The sequence below is a fragment of the Hyperolius riggenbachi genome, chromosome 9, assembly GCF_040937935.1.
Source record: "Hyperolius riggenbachi isolate aHypRig1 chromosome 9, aHypRig1.pri, whole genome shotgun sequence".
In the NCBI taxonomy this organism is placed as follows: Eukaryota; Metazoa; Chordata; class Amphibia; order Anura; family Hyperoliidae; genus Hyperolius; species Hyperolius riggenbachi.
In genome coordinates, this window is record NC_090654.1 from 97,283,891 (window position 1) to 97,310,646 (window position 26,756).

The window sequence follows — 26,756 nt, forward strand, 5'->3', positions numbered from 1 at the left end:
GCCTTCTTTATTTACCTGGGGCTTTTTCCAGCCCCTACAAGTCACTCTGTCCCTCGCTGAAAGCTCCGATCCTCTACCATCTCCCACTGTCAGCTTGTGAAGATCAGCAACCCCAGGACGGGTCGGGTCTTCACCTCCACCTCGTATATGTCCTTTAAAAGAGATATTCTGTTCAGGCTGGATTCATACTTTTGCGGTGCATTGATCCCACAGCAGGGGAGCCTGCCATGGGATTACCGCACCACATGAATTTGCAGTTGATATGACCCTGTGGCATATGCATAGGCCCGCCCCAGTTCAGTGATGTACTTCCTGCTGGACAGGGAGTACGTCAGAGGGATTGCTGTTGGTCTGCGCATCACCATTTACACTTACTGCGTCACCATAGACACGGATCATGCGGTAACGCACATATGACTTTGCGATGGGATTGCCGTGATTTAATTACTTTTGGCGCAAAGTTTTGCGTAAGTATAACAGGCTCCATAGACTTTTATTGCCCTTGCAACGGGGGAGTGTACCGCATGGCAGCATAACGGGCAGTATGTGAAAGGGCCCTGAGTTTGTATTATGATTCACCCCAATTTTCTCTGCTCTTCTCCTACCAGCAGCGGCACTGTACAGTGCATTTGTAAAGGTGGCCATACAGCTGCCAATTTTGCGGTGCCCGTTTACCATCCAATTTGATAATTTTTATTGAATTGGATGAAAATGGGTGCCGCAACATGTCCGTCCGATCAATGAATCAAACGATTTCAGGTCAAAATCCGTCTAAAGCATACACCAGACATGCTGCAAAATATCAGTCGCATGTGGTTGATTAGTGTCGCGGCAGTAGCGGCGTGCGATATCATGACTGATGTGTGCGTCGGACCCTTGGCCCTGTGAAATGGAGTGAGGGGCAGTATACCAACAAAACATAAAGTTCCACTTGATGTGCTTGGGGATGTTGAACATGATAGTACAGAAAATAGTCTGGGCACTGTCAAAGGTGCTGCTTTATTTCATGCACTTCGGGCATGATGCATGTGAGACCGGTGAAATTAAAGGGATACTGTAGGGGGGTCAGGGAAAATGAGTTGAACTTACCCAGGGCTTCTAATGGCCCCCCGCAGACATCCTGTACCCACGCAGCCACTCACCGATGCTCCGGCCCCGCCTCCGGTTCACTTCGGGAATTTTAGACTTTAAAGTCTGAAAACCACTGCGCCTGCGCAGCTGCATCCTCGCTCCCGCTGATGTCACCAGGAGTGTAATGCACAAGCCCAGTATGGTCTTTGGTCTGCGCAGTATGCTCCTGGTGCCATCAGCGGGAGCGAGGACACGGCAATGCAGGCGCAGTGTGTGATGTATGATATGTAAAATGTGATGTATATGTAATAACCGTATGTTTTGCTTAATGTATTTTGTTCCTGCTTATGTATCAAACGCAGATAGAACAGAGGCGCCAAAAAGAGTAAAAACACTATTATTTAAAAACAGAGGTGCTCATTCAATACTTGGATTGGATACAGCTTTTTTGAACTCCTGTATAGCCTGAGGAAGCGGTGCTGTGGCCCGCGAAACGCGTTGCATCTTTAGGAGTTACACTGTTTAATAAATGCATTCTACTCTACCTCAGAGTTTTGTTTTCCACTGCTAGAGGGAGGTAAGTCCACCTTACCTTCCCTCTTTTTACTGTTTTTAAATAATAGTGTTTTTACTCTTTTTGGCGCCTCTGTTCTATCTGCGTTTGATACATATTACTTATCCACCCTTGGTGGAGGGGTACGCCCCCTTTTTTCTCCTGTCTACAGAGAGCGACTTTTATACCCGAGTGGGGTCGGGTACCAATTCTCCCCACCTGCCTTTCAAGTGGTTGCCTGCTGGTGACCCTTTTTTGTGAGTATATTTCTGCACGAACTATCTAGACAGATTTTCTCTGTTAAAACTATATTGCACTATTGGGCTCTCGGTGCCCTGTTTTTTCTTTTGTTCCTGCTTTGTTTGTTTGCTGTGTTTGGACTCTGCATTGATTGTGTTACTGGAGTTGGGTGGGGAATATACCATTGTTCTGTTGTGTGTTAGCAGACTGGCCTTGTCCTTATCACCTGATAAGATTTGAGGTCTATTTGTTGACAAGCTGATATACTGTCTGGGGGAGAGGGAGAGAGAGCCAGTTTGGTGTGAGACAGCTAGGTGAAAGCTGTATGCTACATTATGGATGGAAGTTCACTTTTGTATTGACCGCAATAAAGCGTTTATCATTGGATTCCATGTCTGCTCCTTGTTTATGGACGGCCCTCATGTCATATCATGACATATTGGTGGCAGTGGTGGGACAGAGCAGACATTGGAACACCATAAACATGGAGGAGATACTGCAGGAGCTGGAAATCGCTACCCTTCGGAGGTTATGCCGGAAGAGGGGCTTACATCCTGAAGGGCTGAAGAAACCTCAGCTTGTGGAACTTCTGGTGGACAGGATACAAGCTACAAGTAATGGTGAGGCACTGAGTGGAGGTGGAGATGTGCAGACTGATGAAGGCTCGGAGGAACAGTCTCAGGATCAGACTCAGCAAGGTGTTGCCAGAGGTGAGGACATGCCTCACATATTGCTCAGGATGGTTGGTGAGATGATGGCACAGAATGTGAACCGATCTCAGAGGGGAATGTTACAGCCACATATGGACACTGTTAGACTTTACTCATTATTCCCTATGTTTGACGAGTCTAAAGAGGAAATTGATGCCTATTTAGAAACGTTTGAACTCATTTGTGAGACACACTGTATCCCAACCAGTGAGTGGCATCGCATCCTGTTAGGAAAGCTGACAGGACGTGCCAGTGATACTTTTAAATTGCTTCCTCTGGCACAACGAATGAACTTTGTGGAAGTGAAACGGGCATTGCTGGCTCGGTATGCTAAAACTCCAGAGACATATAGACAGTCTTTCCGATCCTTGTGTAAGACCCCAAAAGACTCTTTCACTGAGTTTGGAGTTAAGCTGACAAATGTGTTTAATCAGTGGATTCAGGGCAGTGGTGTCAGGACTTTGGAGGACTTAAAAGAACTTTGTTTGCGGGAACAATTCCTGAGCTGCTGTCCTCCGGAGGTGAAAATGTGGGTGCTGGACCGGAACCCTCCAACAATGAGGGATGCTGCAAAGCTGGCCGATCAGTTTGTGGAGAACCGGTCCCAGGTGTGTCATCTACCAGAGGATTTATGTGTCTGTGAAGCATCCAGGACAGCATCGTATGTAGAGCCCAGACCACCCCATCCAGAGAGGAGTTATGCCACATCAGCTGATGGAAGGAACAAGGTGAGAAAGTCATGTTTTGGCTGTGGGTCGACTGAGCACCTGGTAGCAGCATGCCCGCATGTCATCAGAGACAATGGAGCTGCTCAGTTTCCTCAGCCCACTGATGATAGGAATGTGGCCACCAACTCCTCGGACGTTTCCCCACTCTTAAGAACAGTAGCGGAAAGAGACCATGCCAGAGGGATTAATTACGTTCGTCTGTCACATGATGTTTTGACCAATGATGTATCTGACTGTGCCCACTCCCATGGAGCTTGCAGAGCAAATTCCAAAGTGTACATTGGACACTTAGGAAGACAAAGCAGCAAGTGGGAGTTGGGGCAAGTGTTTGGCCGCTATGGACCTGTGCGCCATATCTGGGTCTCCAGGAGTCCTCCTGGGTTCGGTTTTGTGGAGTATAAGAATCCAAATGATGCAGGGAGGGCTGTATTTGGGTTAAATGGACAAATCATATGTGGACATCGAGTAAAAGTCGAACTGGCACGTATGAAAACAAGGACAATTCATTATGAACTCCCACCTAGACTGAGAAGGAGTAGATGGACAGATTTGCCATGTGCCTGTACCTCAGTCTCACCCAACTAATGGGTTCGCCTGGGGGTCCAGGAATGTATAGGGGGAGGAATGTGATGTATGATATGTAAAATGTGATGTATATGTAATAACCGTATGTTTTGCTTAATGTATTTTGTTCCTGCTTTGTTTGTTTGCTGTGTTTGGACTCTGCATTGATTGTGTTACTGGAGTCGGGTGGGGAATATACCATTGTTCTGTTGTGTGTTAGCAGACTGGCCTTGTCCTTATCACCTGATAAGATTTGAGGTCTGTTTGTTGACAAGCTGATATACTGTCTGGGGGAGAGGGAGAGAGAGCCAGTTTGGTGTGAGACAGCTAGGTGAAAGCTGTATGCTACATTATGGATGGAAGTTCACTTTTGTATTGACCGCAATAAAGCGTTTATCATTGGATTCCATGTCTGCTCCCTGTTTATGGACGGCCCTCATGTCATATCATGACACAGTGGTTTTCTGACTTTAAAGTCAGAAATTCCAGAAGTGAACTGGAGGCGGGGCTGGAGCATCGGTGAGTAGCTGCGCGGGCACAGGATGTCTGTGGGGGGCCATTAGAAGCCCCGGGTAACTTCAACTCATTTTCCCCCGACCCCCCCCCCCTACAGTATCCCTTTAAGTGGAGTGCCGAGGGGAAGATAGGACAGGCACAACAGCCGTTTTGCGTTCAGTAAGTACGTGAGCAAGCCTTGTTAATGAATGCGAAACGGCTGTTGTGACTGTCCTGTCTTCCCCTCTGCACTCCACCTCCTACGGTATCACCGGTCTCACATGTATCATGCCCAAAGTGAATGTTTGCAGCCACTTGATGAAATAAAGCAGCACTTTTGACAGTGCCTGGACACTATATTGTATACTATCATTATTTTGGTACGTGTACCCCGTTCCCCTTTTGAAAGACAGTGTTCACCAAGAACCCTTTCATGTAGTAGAGATTATCTGAAGAATCCCTTGACACAGATATATTTAATAGTAGCTCACAGTAATCCTACTCATATAATAAATGGGAAAGTTCGGATGTTTGGATGTTTAGATGTTTGGATGTTTGTTACTCGATCACGCAAAAATGGCTGAACGGATTTGAATGAAATTTGGCACACACAGAGTACATTACCTGGAATAAAGTATAGGAAACGTTTTATTCCCATAACCAAAAAGGGGGCGGAGACAAATACAAATTTCACTGGAAAATGTAAACTGCAGCCATTCTTACACTGTTAATGGTAGGGTTCTCAAACTTTGCACAGTTGGTCGCTGGGTGACTAGGATTAAAATTCACAAAGGTGGGAGGAGCCTACAAAAGCCAATCATAATTCACCTGTTGATTTTCAAGGGGAGTATTTATATTGCTGCCATTCTTGCACTGTTAATGGCACAAGCCTCAAACCTGGTACAGTTGATCATTGGGTGACTTGGGTTCAATTTGAGAAAGGGGGGTGGAGCCACAAACAGCCAATTAGATTTGCTTCATTCCAATGCAAATTATTGATGACAAACACCGTAAAGCTCACAAACTTGGTAATTGAGTAATTGATTAATTGTGTGTGAGGGTTAGAAAAGTGGGCACAGCTAACGCCAGCCAAATACATAATCGGGCAATACTGGGTCATCAGTGGGCGGAGACAAATACACATTTCACTGAGAGAATGTACACTGCAGCCATTCTTAAACTGTTAATGGTAGGGTTCTCAAACTTAGCACAGTTGGTCACTGGGTGACTGGGATTAATATTCAGAAAAGTGGGTGGAGCCTACATAAGACAATCAAAATTCACCTATTGATTTTCAAGGGGAATATGTAATTGCTGCCATTCTTGCACTGTTAATGTCACAAGCCTTAAACCTGGTACAGTTGGTCATTGGGTGACTGGGGTTCAAATTTAGACAAAGGGGTGGAGCCACAAACAGCCAATCAGATTTGTTTAATCTCAATGCAAATTATTGATGCCAAAGACCGCAAAGCGCACAAACTTGGTCATTGAGTAATTGTGTGTTAGGGTTAGAAAAAGTAGGCGGAGCAAACACCAGCCAAATACATACTCAAACAATGTCGGGAAATCAGTGGGTAGAGAAAAATACAAATTTCATTGGGAAAATGTAAACTGCAGCCATTCTTACACTGCTAATGGTAGGGTTCTCAAACTTTGCACAGTTTCTAGGTGACTGGGATTAATATTCAGAAAGGTGGGTGGAGCGTACAAAAGCCAATCAAAATCCACGTATTGATTTTTAAGGGGAATATTTAATTGCTGCCATTCTTGCACTGTTAATAGCTAGAGATGGCCCGAACCGTTCGCCGGGCGAACATCTCTGGGCCTTCTACTACTTCCGGGTCGCTATGACCCGGAGTAGTACGCCTGCGCTGCCCGGTGGAGCGCGTCCTAGATTGCGCTCCTGTTGCTGGGCACTCTCTGCGCATGAGCGTGACGTCGTTCATGACGTCACGCACATGCGCAGAAAGTGCCCGGCAACAGGAGCGCGATCTAGGACGCGCTCCGCTGTGCAGTGCAGGCGTACTACTCCGGGGTCATAGCGACCCGGAAGTAGTAGAAGGCCCAGTGATGCAGAGATGTTCGCCGGCGAATGGTTCGGGAACTGTTCGCGACATCTCTGTTAATAGCACAAGCCTCTTGCACTGTTAATCACCTGTACCTGGTACACTTGGCTATTGGGTGATTTGGGTTCAAATTCAGAAAAGGGGAGCCACAGCCAATCAGATTTATTTTATTTCAATGCAAATGATTGATGCCAAAGACCGCAAAGCTCGCAAACTTGGTCATTAAGTAATTGTGTGTTAGGGTTAGGAAAAGGGGGCAGGGCCAACACCAGCCAAATACATACCCGGACAACGCCGGGCGTCCAGCTAGTTGTATATAAACAGTTTCCAGTCATTTACTATTGCTTTTAATGAGCTAAAACACTTATAATGTTTGGTGTTGTTTAGATAGGATTATCATTAAACTCAAGTTTGCTATACTTAACTGCATCAAGCCCTAGTGCCCCCCCAGTATATGCTTAACACTGGTTGTGAAGTTAGGTTGTCGGTCACTATACCCTATCCCTATCCTGATACACTTTCGGTGCATTTTTTCATGTAGAAAACAATTATTGTTTCCCATGTCCATAAACATTCAATATCTGAGTGCAAGAACAGTCTTGTGTAACCAGTACTCATTATATGCATTGCCCATCTAAATGGAAAATAAAATCTAATCATAACTGACAAAATGTATAAATGAAAGCCGGGGGGACAGATGAGGATGCGGGACAGAGGACGACGCAGGAGGTCAGAGAATGATACAGGAGGATACAGAAGAGAATGGAGGGGGACAGAGGAGGACAGAGGGGACAGATGAGGACACAAAAGGTACAAGGAAGGTATACAAGAGGTACAAGGGGGACATAGTAATTGAGGGGGGGGGGAGGTCCATAAGATGCCCCTGCACCATGGATACACCATATTTACTATATATTTTTTCCTTGGTTTTTGTCCTCTAAATCTAGTTGCGTCTTATGGTCCAAAAAATATGGTCATTTCTTTTGTTAAAGCGGATAGCCACCGTATAGAGTATATTTCACAGAACCTCTTCTCCTGCAAAGTTATAATTACCTGCCGGATCTTCCTCTTCTAAATCGGTCCGATGGTCCATGTCCACTGACTAGAAAACATAGCCCCACTGGTAGTTGTTGGCCACGGACCACCAGACTGATTTGCAAGAGGAAGACCCAGCAGGTAATTATAACTTTGCAGGAGAAGAGGATCTGTGAAATATGCAGTATACGGTGGATATCCGCTTTAACACATCACGGTTAGTCATTCCACAAAATGTTGCATAATAAACATCACACCCTGGAATGCTGGAACCCTCTGGCACAGATTCCTGGAACGGGTAGAAAGTGAAGTAGAGGAAAAGAACATGCTGTGAAATAAAACAAACTGAATACAAAGGAAAAATGACAACGTGTGTAAGCAGAAAATAAATAAGAAATTGCTGTAAATAATCTGGCCATAAATGTTTTTTCGACATGACCTTTCAAAATTAGCATTTACCTAGTGCCAGCGAGCTATTTAATACTTCTCAGGCAACTAAGGAAATAATGGTAGGACTTGTGTGCCGAGGTGGTTAAGCCTCTTACGGTATCTGGGTTCTGCCTGAAATGATCTGGTTACTAACACCGCAGGAGCGGGAAACATTTTCTTAAAGTAAATCGCAAGTCACAAGACAACGGAGCTTAGAAAAAAAAATGTTGAGTATCCCTAAGGCAGGGGCATAACTACAAATCATGGGGCCCCCCAGCAAAACTTTGATGGGGCCCCTTAAAGTTCACAATCCTTCCTTTGCCTCTTCTTGGTGACCCTCACAGCCTGGGGGCCCGTCTCACAAGGGTCATAAAACAAGTGTGGCCATCAGGATCTTCACACCCATAACAAGTGTAGCCACAAAAACACCTGATGTGGAGTCTCAGAGAAAGGGAAGGTTATTAGTTGGGACCGCCCCACATCTCTGGGCCCCCTGCAGTCGCAGGGGCTGCTCCCCCTTAGCCCCCCCCCCCCCCCTCTGCCACGAGTAGATGTTATCGCAGCCCCTTGTTTCCTATGCCCTGGACTACGGATATTTATATTAACATGTGCATGCAGGGGAAGAAGTGCCCCTACGGGGTTCTCACCTCAGGAGAGGGAAGCCTCTTGGTCCTCCAGAGGCTTCTAGTTTTTTGTTTGGAGGATAATCGGATTCAGTAGTAACCACAGAGTAGTTGCAGTCCAAAAAATTGTTTCCACTCTTATACAAAAATACAAAAAGTTTCTTCGTCTTCAAGAAAATCGCACATAACTTAGTGGCTAATGCTGGCTTGTACCAAAAATAGTTAGGCCAAACCATTCTTTATGAAATCCTACATAAGCATGGGTGGCTTGACGTAGTCTATATAGAATTCAGGAAACTACTTTAGCTGATTTTGAGCTGCAATAGCTCATCAGACCTTTACAATAAAAAAAAAAAATCTCCTCAGGCCAATCATAAAGAGTCAAAGCTCCATAACTGAGTTATGAAATATTACAAAATACCTGTTCCCACCTGGTACTCTCAGACACCATCCTTGTGGCTGCAAACTATCAAGAGAGTTCCCCTTACCAAGGTAAGAATTAAAAATTGCCAATAGCAAACCTCAGAGGTTTGCTTTCAAGCCATAAAGCTTCATGGATGTGTCAGTGATAGGAAAGGAGAGGCAATCTTTTAAAGCAAAATGAAAAACTAACTATAAAAAGTAACTTGTCTATATATCTTATCTAAAGTTTAGATCGTTTACTCAGCAAATCTAGCTTCAAACCGCTTCAACAGTTTATGATTATTTATTCCAGTGATACAATGAGGGCAGCCATGTTCTGTTTGTCACATTGCACACTGCCTGTGTGCTGATCTGTATCTCCAGCCCTCAGCCTGGTTAAACTTCACTTCCCTCTCCTCTTCCCTCTTGGATGGGACCAGGAAGACGGCAAAGGAACTGATGGACTACAGGGAGCCGAGGCCAAGTTCACAGTGAGACATTAAAGTCGCACGTTAAAACAGCATTTAATGCAGAATAACTCACTGCAATGAAAAATCAATGCCCCATTCACAGTGCATACGTTGCATTGGTGACTAACGCTGCACGTTAAGTGAAAGTACTGCATGCGTTATACACGTTATTAGCTGCGTTGGACTGTTTGCACATGCTCAGTAATGACTTGGAAGCACACTTTTTATTGCCTGTATTTTTTACTGTATCTGCTGTATGCGACAGTAACGCAGCGTTGCGACTTTTTGGGTGCGTTGCGTTGTAAGTTTGCGGTGTGACTTTAACGTCGCATCAAAACGTAACGTCCCACTGTGAATCTAGCCTGAAGGAAATACAAATCCTCCCTTTCGTCTCAGGTTTACTTAAATTTCAGCTACGGACTGCAAAAAGCTCTCCTAAAACTTCAGACTTTTCAAACCAGCAGTTTGCACAACACTGTAATAACAAAAAATATGTAAAAACAGTACAGTACATTTTGCAGGAGGACAACTTTATTTGCATGAAATGTCTGTAACTCAACTGTTTTCCAAGTAGGTCACTGCTATGTCTAAATTCTGTGAAGGAGATTCCTAAGCATGTTGAGTTACTCTAGAGGTGATTAAATTACTTCTAGAACAGAAAAGGGTATCCAGCTGATGTTATCATAGTTGTTTTTTTTTTGGGGGGGGGGGTATTTTTTTTTTTTTTTACTGCCTGAGGAAATGGGTTTCGTCCCACAAAACAAGTCACAATTTTGGGATAACGCAAAGTTTTTGATGATAAATCTTGTGTAGAATATTCTATGGGGAGGTAATTGCTACTTCCCCCGTTTAATTTTATTTTAATCTGATTGACTGCTCTGTTTAATCTGCTTACCATATATTGAGTCCACCTATGGTGGAGGGGTCTATCCCCATTTTTTGCTAATCTGCAGAGAGCAACATCTTAATCTTAACATCCCCCAAGGGAAAGGGTTTACATTCACCTACTGCCTAAAAAGTGGTTGCCTGCTGGTAACCCACACTTGTGAGTATAACTCTACACCTAATTCTTTGTTTCAATGTTTAGTTTGAAATACTGCACCATAGTGGGCTCTCCATTTTTCTTTTATAACTTCACAGAAATGTTTTCCCCAATGCAGAGTGAATACAAGAAGCGGGGATACACTGAAGTCATCACTCCAAACATGTACAACAATAAGCTATGGGAGCAGTCTGGACACTGGGAGCACTACGGGAAGAACATGTTTTCCTTCACTGTGGAAGACGAAACTTTCTCCCTGAAGCCTATGAACTGTCCTGGTCATTGGTGAGTCAGTGCAAAAAAACCTGCTGACCTCATGAAGTCCTCATACAGGGCCATGAGAGGCAGCAGGCAGTAACACGCATGCATGCATGAATCATTCATTTACTGAGTAAGGCTGCTACCTTGCACTTCCTCTCATTTCTATATACTGGTAAAGTGTCCTAGTTACCTAATTCTATACAATTATTTGCATTAAACATTGTTTACTTGCAGGCAGTGAGCCTTTTATACAGAGCTTTGGGATTTAATAACCTATTACTGATACACAAGCTTTTTGTTATTTCAAATTGAACCATTTGAACCTGTATCCACAGATGATTTTTTTTTTCTGAGACTTTTCAAAAGATTCAAAATAGGCTTCCTTGCCACCATGGCAGTAGTGTAGCTTGGTGTACAAACCGATAGCACACCGTTTCTTGCCAAACCTCGCGCCAGAACTATTGCAGAGCTGACAACCCTTATATCTCTGCCACTTGCTGAACACTTCACAAAGCTGGCACTGCTTACCGATAGCTAGCCGCCACTCACTGAAGATATATCTTGCCACCACTTGCTGAACCTCATGCTATAACACTTGCTGAAGCGGAGTCCAGCACCCTGGCGCACCGTAACAGCAATTTAATATTGTAGTCTATGGTGCTTACAAAGGTCGCCTGACTCCCTCGTGCCCTGCTTCCCTCATCTCATGCAGAGATCGGCAAATAAAAGTGAAGCACAGGTAAGCAGTTTCTTACCTCTGCGTGCCTTTAATAATACTGGTTTTCTTGTGTCCCCCCAGCCTCTTGTAGCAAGTCCCAGCCTGATGACCTGGTACATGAGTCAGAGGGGGCTGGCTGCAGTGCATGCACAGATCACATGCACATAGCTATTGCATACAAAAAGCAGAGAAAAGTTTAGCAGTGCAGGTTACATTGCAAAGATGCTGACTGCATGTCAGTGGTTGGGAAGATACTTGCAGGATCCAAGATACGGCATCCACTTACTCCACCTATAATAGGATGGGAAACCTATGGAAAAGAAACATGGTTGCTGTTACAATGAAAATACTGTTTTAGCTCTCTCCATAAACATGCCTACTTTTGAAATAACACTCCTTACACAATAAATTAACTAATAACCCTCTCTATTAACCTTTTCCATGTTTTTTTTTTTACCAATACGTTTTTTTTTTGTTTGTTTACTGATGCAATACAAGGAAAAAAATTACACAATGCAGTAAAAATACCTCTATTTCAAAATCAATTATAGTCACCAAACAATTGCTCAGGAATCAATATAGCGGAGACTGTCTTCTCTAATGTCTTTTCAAGCCCATGCATGCCCCCTTCTGGCTCTGCTCAGCAATCATTATAGCTGAGTCATTATAGCAAAGCCAGACTGAATGCTCAGTCAGGGATATTATCAGGGCTGATAACAGGCAAGTTGAACAGTGAGGAATGAAACAGAAAGCAGGGTAGATGTTTTCTCTAATGATCCCACTGATATATATGGTAAAATACATGAGGGTGCTTCGTCTCTGGTTCACTTTAAAGTGTACCAGAGCTGAAATAAATAAAGTTTTATACATACCTGGGGCTTCCTCCAGCCCCATCCGCTCGGATCCCTCCCGCACCATCGTCCTCCGCTGCCCACCGCTTCGGGAACCGAATACCAGCACTTACGTCACTCGGGGCCAGTCTACGCAGGAGAAGTGCGCTCTCTACGTATCTCTCCAGTGTTCTCTCACGTCAGACTGGCCACAACTGACGGAAGTGACGGGACCCAGTTCCTGAAGCTGCGGGAAGCGGAGGACGGCGGCATGGGAGCGAGCGGATGGGGCTGGAGGAAGTCCCAGGTATGTATAAAACTTTTTATTTATTTCAGCTCTGAGTCCCTTTAAAGTGAAAAAGATATTGCCCAATTACTTACCTGGGGCTTTCATGGTCGGGAGCAATCTACGCCTGTATACTAAGCAACAATTGCTACCTGGGCCTGGAAGAAGCCGCAGGCAAGTAACTGGGCAAATTAGTTTTTTTTTTTTTTTTTTAAATGCTGAGACTAAATGGTTAAATCTTAAACACTGGGACTCGGTTAAAGAGAAAATGAAGTCTTGGCTGACTCTGTAGACTGAACTATGCAGGGAATGACACAGATGTCTCCTAATAGGGTGAATTGCTTTCAGAGTCTGTGCTGATAATGCTGCGTTGCAAAGAATGAAGATGTGACTGGTGTTTCATTGTCTCCCTACGCCAATGAATACTCCCATTCTGCTCTCATTGACTGTCACAGGCTGTGTTCCTGGGGCAGAAATTGCATTAACAATTAGGGATGTACTTGTATTTGATACATGACCTTAACGGTTGGGCTGATCATGGTTCTATCGTAACGTTCATGTCAGGAGGAAACTCTTACTATAGTAACTGGCATCTCACTTCAATTCCTAGATTATTTCCTGAATATCATTAATAATTATAGTCCAGCTCCAGGGAAAAAGAAAACTGTGTTGTCACAGTATAGAGATAGTCTCCTCTCCCTTGGATCTACATTATATGGTGGCTTGCCAATGATGCTGGAAAATACATGTTTGCATTAAAGTTATCAGTTGCTTGAGTCAAAGTGAGTGTAAAGTTAGTTACTCAGATGCAGTCTTATGCTGGCCACACATATATATATTTTATTACTAATAATAGGCGATTGATTTTAAAAACGGTTCTAGAAGAATTTAAAACAATCCAATCGACAAAAGGTCAGCTTAATTTTGCATAGACATCAAAAAAATAGTTACTTCCCTTTTATTCAGCTCAAGTACTTTTGCTACCCTTTAAATTTCTTACCTTGGTTTTATCTGCAGACACCTAGACATCCATGCCACAGCCTTTCTGAAAGGAAACTGAGAAGTTTGCTCTAAAATATTACATTGCACATGTTGCAGGAGAACTGTGGAAGCAATAATTGTGGATCTTAGTTTGTTGGAACTTATAATGCATTCTGATTTGTATCACTTTGCAGTTTGATGTTTGACCACCGGCCCCGCTCCTGGAGAGAGCTGCCTCTGAGGTTAGCAGATTTTGGGGTGCTGCATAGGAATGAACTCTCGGGGGCGCTGTCAGGACTTACCCGTGTTCGCCGCTTCCAGCAGGATGATGCCCATATATTTTGTTCTATGGATCAGGTGAGAGAATCGAAGACTTGGTGTAATCTTTGTTTTGTGTCTAATTATTGGCCACTGAGACTTTAATATAGTTTATCGATTGAAAGTATGATAGGCAAGTTTAGGGGGAATTACTGGTGCCCAGAATCCCCCCCTCAGACCGGTGCTGGTGCAGTGTCTGGGGACAGGCACAAGTTCAGACCTCCTGCAGCTCACAGCACTGTGCTGCTGCCTTCAATAGGTGCTGGCCTGCCCCCTTTCTTTTCTGGAGAACTTGACAGAGCACAGAGCCAGGTACGAGCAAAGGCCTGTGCCCCGAATGTGTGCTAGTAAAGGAGGAAGCTGGGACTTCACAGGATGCTTCTCTTTCCCTTTACAGATGTCAGCTGTCCTCATTATCTGTATTATCGGAAATAATCATTCAATCCCATCAGTCAGATGGGAACTTGCATCGTGTGTACCCAGCATGATGTCCTGTCATATTATTAAATTGTGTGTGGCAAAGGGAGACTTTTTTCCCTGGCATATTATGGCTAATCCTCCTGCCTTAAAGTGAACCTAAAGCCTACCAAAAAAAACGAGATGAACTCACCAGGAGGCCGCAATAGCAGCATAGGGGGCGATATACAGGCTGGGAACACGAACAATCACTCGCGTTCCCATGCCTGTCGGCCGGTGACGGCGAAACCGGAAGTCGTCGCCGGCGGGTGCAGAGGCATCGGAGCGGAGCTGCGAGGGCACCGATCATCTGCAGGGGGCTGAGGGAAGCCCCAGGTGAGTTCATCTCGTTTTTTTTGGTAGGCTTTAGGTTCACTTTAAGTGCAAAAGCATGTGTTGCTTTTCTATAATTAGATCCATTTATACTCTACAGCAAGGAGTCTTTTATCTTGGTCATATCCTCTTATAGTCATATAGATTTAGTCTGAACCAACAATCTTCAAAAAGGTCCACTCTTTATTGTGCTTATTAAAATACCTGGCTACAGGGGCTATGTAGCTGATGACTGGTTATTTTGCTGTGTGTGGAGGGGGGGGGGGACAGCGTCACGTGGGGGGGCATCACAGACAGAAGATGCAAACGGCAATCGCAGTAGTGAGTTGATCCGCCATGTGGATTGCTCACGGGTTGTAAATCGTTGGCTGCTGTACGCATGCCTGACTATCGGTTCAGGTGTTCATTATCGGCCGCCTTTTTCAGGCATGTGTACGGCCTTTATGCCTGCTCTGCTGGTAATGGATCCCAGAAACAAATTCCCCTTCCGAGATACCTGTGCTCCCAAGCACAACATTCTTTAGTCTGGAATCTATTCTTTGTGTTTTAGTACAGACACCCCACGTATTTCCTTTTTGTGTCCGTCAGCTTTCTTGAGATGCTTTGGGGAGTTCTGACGCTCATCAGTTTATCTCTGTTGATGAGAGTATTGAAAAAATTACAGTAAAGAATACTAAATATCTTTGAAAATAAGCAACTGATTTTAAACTAGATCTGAAGATCTATAATTTCTTCCGTAAATTTTTCCAGCTGGAGTCAGAAATCAGCAGCTGCCTAGACTTCCTCCGTGCGGTGTACACAGTATTTGGATTCACGTTTAAACTATTCCTTTCAACACGTCCCGAGCAGTACATGGGGGAGCTGGAGATCTGGCAGAGAGCTGAAAAGGTAAGCCTGCCATTTATATCCAATATTGCATTGCCTACATTGGGCATGCATTTGTATTGTTATATAATGTGCTTAAAGGTATACATTACATTATGCCTAGCTTTACAGTCACGCAAAATAGAACCTGGGAGACTTGTACCTGTCCCTATGCAGAAATGCAAGTAATCCTGACATGAGTAATTTGGACATATGTATCAAAGCGGTAACTCAGTGCTACAACCCAAGTGATCAGCAAGACCAGGGAGTCAACCAGCTAACACTGGTATCCACCGAAGGTGTAAAGCCAACAAACAAAAGAACACTGCTGGGTCTCGACAGGATTTGGGCCGATTGGCTGATTAATTGCAAGTACCAAAGTGTGAGCACAGTGTTCTTAAGTACCTGCAATAAATCGGCCAATCAGCCTAAATCCAGATCGAGACCCAGCAGTGTTCTTTTGTTAATTTAGATGTGTAGCATTGCAGTATAGTTCAGCAATCTATGCAACCTAATTTGGGTAGAGTTTTTTGGGCAGGGGATTGTGCGCAGGTGCCCACCCGCCATGTAGAATTTGGTTTGATCTTTTGGCAGGAGATTGAGCGCAGGTGCCCACCCGTGATGTAGAATTTGGTTAGTTTTTTTGGCAGGGGATTGAGTGCAGGTGCCCACCCGCCGTGTAGCTAGTTTTAACGCTCCAGGATTAATGGTGGCAATGTGCTAATTCAGGTGCTGGCCTTTTGCTATGGTCATTGGCAAACTTTGGGTGTCTTTTAGGAGGGTTTGTGTTAGAGCAGCCTTTCTCAACCTTTTTACCCTGGAAGAACCCTTCAAATAGTTTTTGGATCTTGAGGTACCCCTGCATTAGTGGGAGAGTGGGGATTTATTTTGAAGGGTGTATGATCTTTAAAAGTGGGTGTGGTTGTTCATTCAATTGGTTGTTGTGTAACTTCCATTCCCTGTTTCTTCCTTACAGTGTTTCCTATTATATTAGCACAAGTTTCTTGCTATAGCCCCATCAAATATAGTGCTCTTTATTACACTACCCCTTATAGTGTCTTTTGTTATACTACCTTCCGCTTTTTATCAATGTGCTCCTTATTTAGTGCTTCTTCATACAGTACCCCTGTTTATAGTGTGCTCTATTTTACTCCACCCCCCACCCCTACCACTTTTGAGCCGAGCATACAATGGCCTTGATTCATAAAAAGCAGTGCGATAAAAAAAAAAATCTGGGAGGGAAAATACCGCACTCGCTATTTTCCCGGTCTGTGTGATAATTCATAAAGAATTCCCCAGCTGCCTTTGAAGGTCGGTAAATTACCGCAGCTCATTGAGCGGTCGAGCAGTGTGGCGATATCTCTTTTGCCCTGCACAGATGACTCACAGACGGCTCTCTGCACAGATGACTCATACAGACTTTGGCTTCCTGCACTTTGCATTAACACCTCATCAGAGGTGTCAGTAACTATCATCAGGCTTACCGCTTGTTGAAGGCTTTATGATTTGACATTTGCTGACAATTTACTGACGTATTGGAGGTAACTACAGCCAAGTCGGTAATTTATCTCCCTGGTCGGTAATTGTAGCTTTTCATGCAGTAATAGCCTTTATGAATTGACACATTGCTAAGTGCTCGGAAAAGTCTGCTGTTTTCAGCATTACCTATGCGGTAATGCTTTATGAATTCAGGCCATTGAGTGAAGAGGATGAAAAGGAGCCAAAGAGTTACTTTTGAAACTTTCTCAGCCCACCACTGTCACTGAAGGAGAAAATGCCAGGTAACTCCTGCAAAGACCTGCAGGTTCCCTGGTTGAGAGAGTCTGTGCTAGAGGATAGGATAGGATATGAGTTGCCTTCAGTAGTTAGGGTTACAAGATTAAGGTTGAGAATCAGGGACAGAGTAACACTGGAGTTGGAGGCAGCAGGAAGGAAATCATGTCAAAAGGGGAAGTTAAAGTGAAAATACAGTGGGTTGCAAAAGTATTCGGCCCCCTTGAAGTTTTCCACATTTTGTCATATTAACTGCCACAAACATGAATCAAATTTATTGGAATTCCACATGAAAGACCAACACAAAGGGCTCTATTCATAAAAAAACTTGTGGCGTAAATACTCGTAGAGGTAAAATACCGCAGCGGTATTTTACACTTCTGGGTGGTCATTCAAAAAAATCTTGCCAGCTGCGATGCAAGAGCGGAGATCTCCCGCTGAAAGCTGGCGGTAAGCTGTCGGAAGGCATGCGGAAACACTTCAGCCGGCAGAGTCCCTCCGTGCACTGCTCTCTCTGGGAGGTCTGTCCCATTCACTTGTATGTAATCCGCAAAATCAGAGGAAGCGGTATTTCCCGTCCACATACTGCTTCCTCTAAACTTTATGAATGGCCATTTTGTTACTTTTTTCTAGATAAATATAGAAAAACACTGGAGAAGGCGGAAATTTCTCGCTCTACTGGGGGATTGTAGATTTTCATGCGGGAACAGCTTTTATGAATGCCCACTTTGCTAAATGGACGGGAAAATCCGCTGTTTTAAGCGGAAAACTTGCGGTAACCTTTTATGAATAGAGCCCAAAGTGGTGTACACATGAGAAGTGGAACGAAAATCATACATGATTTCAAACATTTTTTACAAATAACTGCAAAGTGGGGTGTGCATAATTATTCGGCCCCCTTTGATCTGAGACAGTCAGTTGCATATAGACATTGCCTGATGAGTGCTAATGACTAGAGTGCACCTGTGTGTAATCTAATGTCAGTACAAATACAGCTGCTCTGTGAGGGCCTCAGAGGTTGTCTAAGAGAATATTGAGAGCAACAACACCGTAAAGTCCAAAGAACACACAAGACAGGTCAGGGATCAAGTTATTGAGAAATTTAAAGCAGGCTTAGGCTACAAAAATATTTCCAAAGCCTTGAACATCCCACGGAGCACTGTTCAAGCGATCATTCAGAAATGGAAGGAGTATGGCACAACTGTAAACCTACCAAGACAAGGCCATCCACCTAAACTCACAGGCCGAACAAGGAGAGCGCTGATCAGAAATGCAGTCAAGAGGCCCATGGTGACTCTGGACGAGCTGCAGAGATCTACAGCTCAGGTGGGAGACTCTGTCCATAGGACAACTTTTAGTCATGCACTGTACAAAGTTGACCTTTATGGAAGAGTGGCAAGAAGAAAGGCATTGTTAACGGAAAGCATAAGAAGTCCTTTTTGCAGTTTGCCACAAGCCATGTGGGGGACACAACAAACATGTGGAAGAAGGTGCTCTGGTCAGATGAGACCAAAAACTTTTTGGGCAAAATGCAAAACGCTATGTGTGGCGGAAAACTAACACTGCACATCACTCTGAACACACCATCCCCACTGTCCAATATGGTGGTGGCAGCATCATACTCGGGGGGGAGGAATCTCTTCAGCGGGGACAGGGAAGCTGGTCAGAGTTGATGGGAAGATGGATGGAACCAAATACAGGGCAAACTTGGAAGAAAACCTCTTGGAGACTGCAAAAGACTTGAGACTGGGGCGGAGGTTCACCTTCCAGCAGGACAATGACCCTAAACATAAAGCCAGGGCAACAATGGAATGGTTTAAAACAAAACATATCTATGTGTTAGAATGGCCCAGTCAAAGTCCAGATCTAAATCCAATTGAGAATCTGTGGCAAGATCTGAAAACTGCTGTTCACAAAAGCTGTCCATCTAATCTGACTGAGCTGGAGCTGTTTTGCAAAGAAGAATGTGCAAGGATTTCAGTCTCTAGATGTACAAAGCTGGTAGAGACATACCCTAAAAGACTGGCAGCTGTAATTGCAGCAAAAGGTTGTTCTACAAAGTATTGACTCAGGGGGCCGAATAATTACGCACACCCCACTTTGCAGTTATTTATTTGTAAAAAAATGTTTGGAATGATGTATGATTTTCGATCCACTTCTCACATGTACACCGCTTTGTATTGGTCTTTCACGTGGAATTCCAATAAAATTGATGCATGTTTGTGGCAGTAATGTGACAAAATGTGGAAAACTTCAAGGGGGCCGAATACTTTTGCAACCCACTGTAAACTGATGAAATAAACAATTGTATCTATCCTCCTACATTTAAAGCGGAATAGTACCCTGCATTTCAACTTTGCTCTAAAACATTATTTACAGTATATTATATGCAACCAGCATTTTTTTTTTATTAGACCAGCATTGGAAGGGTTACACAGAACTTTAAAGTTCCTGGAGAGAACTGCGGACGCATCCGAAGCTTACATAGATACATTTTGTTTACTTAAAGGGGTTCTTTTGCGAAAAAAGTAGGCAGTTAAAAAATGTGACAGATGACAGGTTTTGGGCCAGTCCATCTTTTTAAGGGGGATTCTCAGGGCTTTCTTTGTTTTCAACAGCATTTCCTGAACAGCAGTTTAACTGCAAAAATAGCAAGATACCAGCCGGCCTCCCTAATCACTTGCACACTATTATGTCAGTTAGATTTTGCAACTGTTGTTCAGGAAATGTTGTTGAAAACAAAGCCCTGAGAATCCCCCTTAAAAAGATGGACTGGCCCAAAACCTGTCATCTGTCACATTTTTTAAAGAGAATCTGTACTCTGAAATTCTTACAATAAAAAGCATACCATTCTATTCATTATGTGCTCCTGGTCCCCTCTGTGCTGTTTCTGCCATTCTCTGCTGCAAACCTGGCTTGTAATTGCCAGTTTTAGGCAGTGTTTACAAACAAACTAACCAGCTTCTAATAGGCTCAGCTAAGCAGAGTGTGTTAGTCACACAGAGCCTGCAGGGGGTGTGTACAGCTTCTAGCTAATCACAAGCAGCCCTGCACATTCCAGTCTGACTGCCTCAGCCTGACTGTGCCGACTATAGAGAGAAGATTAGATCATATAACAGAGATAACACAGCTACTGTGCAATTAGGAAAAGCTGCAGTAAGCCAGACCACATTAGAAAAGGCATAGGAACTTATAGCATAGAAGAAATAAAGATAAACAATTTGTTACAGAGTCTCTTTAACTGTCTACTTTTTTCGCGAAAGAACCCCTTTAAATGTATCTAAGTGTGGAATGTGACTCACTCTCTCTGACTGAGAAGGAGCTGGAGGACAGCCAAAGAGTGTGTAACATTTATCACTTGTTACATTCTATTTAGTTAAATGTATCTATCTGAACTTCTGCATATCTCTCCATGGAACTTTAAAACTCTGTTTAACCCTTCCAATGCTGGTCTAGTAAAAAAAAAATGCTGGTTGCATTTAATATGCTGTAAATAATGTTTTAGAGCAAAGTTGAAATGCAGGGTTATATTCCGCTTTAAGGTTCACTGTTAAGGTGCGTACACACCTGTGATAGATGCCACTCTATCCCTTGGGCGACAACGCTGGGCTGATGCTGACATACGCAAAGTTAGCTGTGTAGCTGACGACGAATCTAGCATCTGTTGCTATGCGTAGAGACGATGGAGCGGTGCACATAATAGAAGCTGCCGTCTCTCTGGTGACTTGATCTGCCAGGCATATTGCTTGTGGGTCAAGGGCTACTGTACACACACCTGATTACTGGCCGACTTTAGTCATGCTTGTGTCCGTAGCTTTAGGAAGGGTGCTTTGTTTGAGGGATTAGTTATATAGCCAGAGGAATAATTTGGGGAGATATGAAAACTATCACCAAAAACAATATTTCATAGCCAAACGCTATGTGAACTTGCCACCTATGCAGAGTTGTGCATATAAAGACATAAACAGTGAGCATTGACTTTTGTATACATCGAACTTTTTTCACTCTATATATGACCACAAGTGTTCTCTCCAGAATTTTTTTTCCAGCCGGGTGGCATGAAAAAGTAGGCGGGTGGGGCGTGACCGGGGTATGAAGGTCTGGTATGATTCTGCTTACAGCATTGGAGGAGAAAGAGGAGGTGAGCTGATGACAGCCGGGTGCTCACCAAAATTAGCTGGGTGGGACACCTGGCTAAAAGAGCCTGGGGAGAACAGTGGACATATATGCAATATTTGGATTAATCCAAGAATCAGCCTGGTCGTATGCTACAGAGGTGCTTCGGCTGCTTTCTTTGCAAAGAAAGACCAGAGAAGCATGCCTGCCGAATACATGGTCTAAAGTACAATTGTAAAATGATTTAATCTTTATCTGGGGTATGCAGCCTCTGCAGACGGCCAGTGAAATGCAAATAATTCCTAGTCAATTTGGGGTTATGCAATTTTTGTATTTATGCAGTCTGACAAATGCATCGTGCCAAGTTGGTATTCGGTTGGTCCATTTTCAAGTTGTATAAATTTGCATAAACCTGCATTAACTCTAGATTATTTACATCTCATTAGCCATCCATACAGGTCATATACTGGGAGGGAACTGCTTTTTGACATCCCAATTTAACCTGATTTAAAACATTTACTGGTAATTCCATATTGATCACCTCCATCCTATCCACATTTTGGCTGGAGTCCTAGATGATGAGGAAGGGCTTCTCAGCGTGCACAGTACGCTGCGTAGTGCCTGAGTTCAGCATGGCTATGCCAGCAATGCTAAAGTCCATGCCCTGCGCATGGGTAATGTGGTGATTGCCGGACTTCAAATTACTTCTCCCTCTGAGTTGCTACGCCTCGGGGAGGGAATAGTAATTAACACTGCTTGTAATTTCAGCGGCAGCAGGGTGAGCCATCATTCAGCTCACCCTGTGCCAAAAAGACCGGGCGGCAAAAGCGAATGTACGCCTATATGAACACACCTTTTAGAACTTTTTTTTTTGTGCAAATATGCCCATACTTTATTCATGTAAACATTACACTTGTATTTAATAGATTTGGTGATGGTCCTTTTACACTTAAAGTGAACCAGAGACGAAGCACCCTCATGTATTTTACCATATAGATCAGTGGGAACATTAGAGAAAACACCTACCCTGCTCTCTGTTTCATTCTGCACTCCACAGCTTGTTTCTTATCAGACCTAATAAAATCCCCGACTGAGCATTCAGACTGGCTTTGCTATAATGACTCAGCTAATGATTTCTGAGCAGAGCCAGCAGGGGGCAGGCTTGGACTTGAAAAGACAAGAGAGAACACAGACTGAGCTATAAATACAGGTCCTTCTAAAAAAAATAGCATATTGTGATAAAGTTCATTATTTTCTGTAATGTACTGATAAACATTAGACTTTCATATATTTTAGATTCATTACACACAACTGAAGTAGTTCAAGCCTTTTATTGTTTTAATATTGATGATTTTGGCATACAGCTCATGAAAACCCAAAATTCCTATCTCAAAAAATTAGCATATCATGAAAAGGTTCTCTAAACGAGCTATTAACCTAATCATCTGAGTCAACAAATTAACTCTAAACACCTGCAAAAGATTCCCGAGGCTTTTAAAAACTCCCAGCCTGGTTTATTACTCAAAACCGCAATCATGGATAAGACTGCCGACCTGACTGCTGTCCAGAAGGCCATCATTGACACCCTCAAGCAAGAGGGTAAGACACAGAAATTTCTGAACGAATAGGCTGTTCCCAGAGTGCTGTATCAAGGCACCTCAGTGGGAAGTCTGTGGGAAGGAAACCGTGTGGCAGAAAACGCTGCACAAAGTAAAGAGGTGACCGGACCCTGAGGAAGATTGTGGAGAAGGACAGATTCCTTGACCTTGGGGGACCTGCGGAAGCAGTGGACTGAGTCTGGAGTAGAAACATCCAGAGCCACCGTGTACAGGCGTGTACAGGAAATGGGCTACAGGTGCCGCATTCCCCAGGTCAAACCACTTTTGAACCAGAAACAGCGGCAGAAGCGCCTGACCTGGGCTACAGAGAAGCAGCACTGGACTGTTGCTCAGTGGTCCAAAGTACTTTTTTCGGATGAAAGCAACTTTTGCATGTCATTCAGAAATCAAGGTGCCAGAGTCTGGAGGAAGACTGGGGAGAGGGAAATGCCAAAATGCCTGAAGTCCAGTGTCAAGTACCCACAGTCAATGATGGTCTGGGGTGCCATGTCAGCTGCTGGTGTTGGTCCACTGTGTTTTATCAAGGGCAGGGTCAATGCAGCTAGCTATCAGGAGATTTTGGAGCACTTCATGCTTCCATCTGCTGAAAAGCTTTATGGAGATGAAGATTTCATTTTTCAGCACGACCTGGCACCTGCTCACAGTGCCAAAACCGCTGGTAAATGGTTTACTGACCATGGTATTACTGTGGTCAATTGGCCTGCCAACTCACCTGACCTGAACCCCATAGAGAATCTGTCGGATATTGTGAAGAGAAAGTTGAGAGACGCAAGACCCAACACTCTGGATGAGCTTAAGGCCGCTATCGAAGCATCCTGGGCCTCCATAACACCTGAGCAGTGCCACAGGCTGATTGCCTCCATGCCACGCCGCATTGAAGCAGTCATTTCTGCAAAAGGATTCCCGACCAAGTATTGAGTGCATAACTGACCATAATTATTTAAAGGTTGACTTTTTTTTTCTTTTAAAAACACTTTTCTTTTATTGGTCGGATGAAATATGCTAATTTTGTGAGATAGGAATTTTGGGTTTTCATGAGCTGTATGCCAAAATCATCAATATTAACCACTTGAGAACCACAGTCTTTTCGCCCCTTAAGGACCAGAGCCTTTTTCTCCATTCAGACCACTGCAGCTTTCACAGTTTATTGCTCGGTCATACAACCTACCACCTAAATGAATTTTACCTCCTTTTCTTGTCACTAATACAGCTTTCTTTCGGTGCTATTTGATTGCCGCTGCAAGTTTTACTTTTTATTATATTCATCAAAAAAGACATGAATTTTGTCAAAAAAATGACTTTTTTAACTTTCTGTGCTGACATTTTTCAAATAAAGTAAAATTTCCTATACATTTGAGCGCGAAAGTTATTCTGCTACATGTCTTTGATAAAAAAAAAACATTCAGTGTATATTTATTGGTTTGGGTAAAAGTTATAGCGTTTACAAACTATGGTGCTAAAAGTGAATTTTCCCATTTTCAAGCATCTCTGACTTTTCTGCGCACCTGTCAGGTTTCATGAGGGGCTAAAATTCCAGGATAGTACAAATACCCCCCAAATGACCCCATTTTGGAAAGAAGACATCCCAAAGTATTCAGTGAGAGGCATGGTGAGTTCATAGAAGATTTTATTTTTTGTCACAAGTTAGCGGAAAATGACACTTTGTGACAAAAAAAAAAAAGTTTCCATTTCTTCTAACTTGCGACAAAAAAAAATGAAATCTGCCATGGACTCACTATGCTCCTCTCTGAATACCTTGAAGTGTCTACTTTCCAAAATGGGGTAATTTGTGGGGTGTGTTCACTGTCCTGGCATTTTGGGGGGTGCCTAATTGTAAGCGCCCCTGTAAAGCCTAAAGATGCTCATTGGACTTTGGGCCCCTTAGCGCAGTTAGGCTGCAAAAAAGTGCCACACATGTGGTATTGCCGTACTCAGGAGAAGTAGTATAATGTGTTTTGGGGTGTATTTGTACACATACTCATGCTGGGTGGGAGAAATATCTCCGTAAATGACAATTTTTTAATTTTTTTTACACACAATTGTCTATTTATAGAGATATTTCTCCCACTCAGCATGGGTATGTGGAAAAATACACCCCAAAACACATTATACTACTTCTCCTGAGTACGGCGATACCACATGTGTGGCACTTTTTTGCACCCTAACTGCGCTAAGGGGCCCAAAGTCCAATGAGTACCTTTAGGATTTCACAGGTCATTTTGAGAAATTTGGTTTCAAGACTACTCCTCACGGTTTAGGGCTCCTAAAATGCCAGGACAGTATAGGAACTCCACAAAATACCCCATTTTAGAAAGAAGACACCCCAAGGTATTCCGTTAGGAGTATGGTGAGTTCATAGAAGATTTTTTTTTTTTGTCACATGTTAGCGGAAATTGATTTTAATTGTTTTTTTCCGCTAACTTGTGACAAAAAATAAAATCTTCTATGAACTCACCGTACTACTAACGGAATACCTTGGGGTGTCTTCTTTCTAAAAGGGGATCATTTGTGGGGTTCCTATACTGCCTTGGCATTTTACGGGCCCAAAACCGTGAGGAGTAGTCTTGAACCCAAATGTCTCAAAATGACCTGTGAAATCCTAAAGCACAGTTAGGCTGCAAAAAAGTGTCACACGTGGTATCGCCGTACTCAGAAGAAGTAGTATAATGTTTTTTGTGGTGTATTTTTACATATCACCATGCTGGGTGGGAGAAAAATCTCTGTAAATGACACATTTTTGATTTTTTTTTACACACAATTGTCCATTTATAGAGAGATTTCTCCCACCCAGCATGGGTATGTGTAAAAATACACCACAAAACACATTATACTACTTCTCCTGAGTATGGCGATACCACATGTGTGACACTTTTTTGCAGCCTAGGTGCGCTAAGGGGCCCAACGTCCTATTCACAGGTCATTTTGAGGCATTTGTTTTCTAGACTACTCCTCACGGTTTAGGGCCCGTAAAATGCCAGGGCAGTATAGGAACCCCACAAGTGACCCCATTTTAGAAAGAAGACACCCCAAGGTATTCCGTTAGGGGTATGGTGAGTTCATAGAAGATTTTATTTTTTGTCACAAGTTAGTGAAAAATGACACTTTGTGAAAAAAACAATAAAAATCCAATTTCCGCTAACTTTTGACAAAAAATAAAATCTTCTATGAACTCATCATACACCAAACAGAATACCTTGGGGTGTCTTCTTTCTAAAATGGGGTCACTTGTGGGGTTCCTATACTGCCCTGGCATTTTACGGGCCCAAAACTGAGTAGTCTGGAAACCAAATTTCTCAAAATGATTGTTCAGGGGTATAAGCATCTGCAAATTTTGATGACAGGTGGTCTATGAGGGGGCAAATTTTGTGGAACCGGTCATAAGCAGGGTGGCCTCTTAGATGACAGGATGTATTGGGCCTGATCTGATGGATAGGAGTGCTAGGGGGGTGACAGGAGGTGATTGATGGGTGTCTCAGGGGGCGGTTAGAGGGGAAAATAGATGCAATCAATGCACTGGGGAGGTGATCGGAAGGGGGTCTGAGGGGGATCTGAGGGTTTGGCCGGGTGATCGGGAGCCCACACGGGGCAAATTAGGGCCTGATCTGATGGGTAGGTGTGCTAGGGGGTGACAGGAGGTGATTGATGGGTGTCTCAAGGTGTGATTAGAGGGGGGAAATAGATGCAAGCAATGCACTGGCGAGGTGATCAGGGCTGGGCTCTGAGGGCGTTCTGAGGTGTGGGCGGGTGATTGGGTGCCCGCAAGGGGCAGATTA

At 43.7% G+C, this 26,756-nt stretch overlaps 1 protein-coding gene across 2 annotated transcripts in view; it reads left to right on the forward strand.

Annotated features, from left to right (window-relative positions):
* The window catches only part of TARS2 (threonyl-tRNA synthetase 2, mitochondrial), a 203,631-nt gene that overhangs the window by 122,558 nt on the left and 54,317 nt on the right, over positions 1–26,756 (forward strand). For both annotated transcript variants that reach the window (XM_068253237.1, XM_068253236.1), the window contains 3 exons: positions 10,547–10,713; positions 13,699–13,861; positions 15,362–15,499. In XM_068253237.1, the coding sequence (XP_068109338.1) occupies positions 10,547–10,713; positions 13,699–13,861; positions 15,362–15,499 (468 nt within the window). The remainder of the gene's footprint in view (positions 1–10,546; positions 10,714–13,698; positions 13,862–15,361; positions 15,500–26,756) is intronic.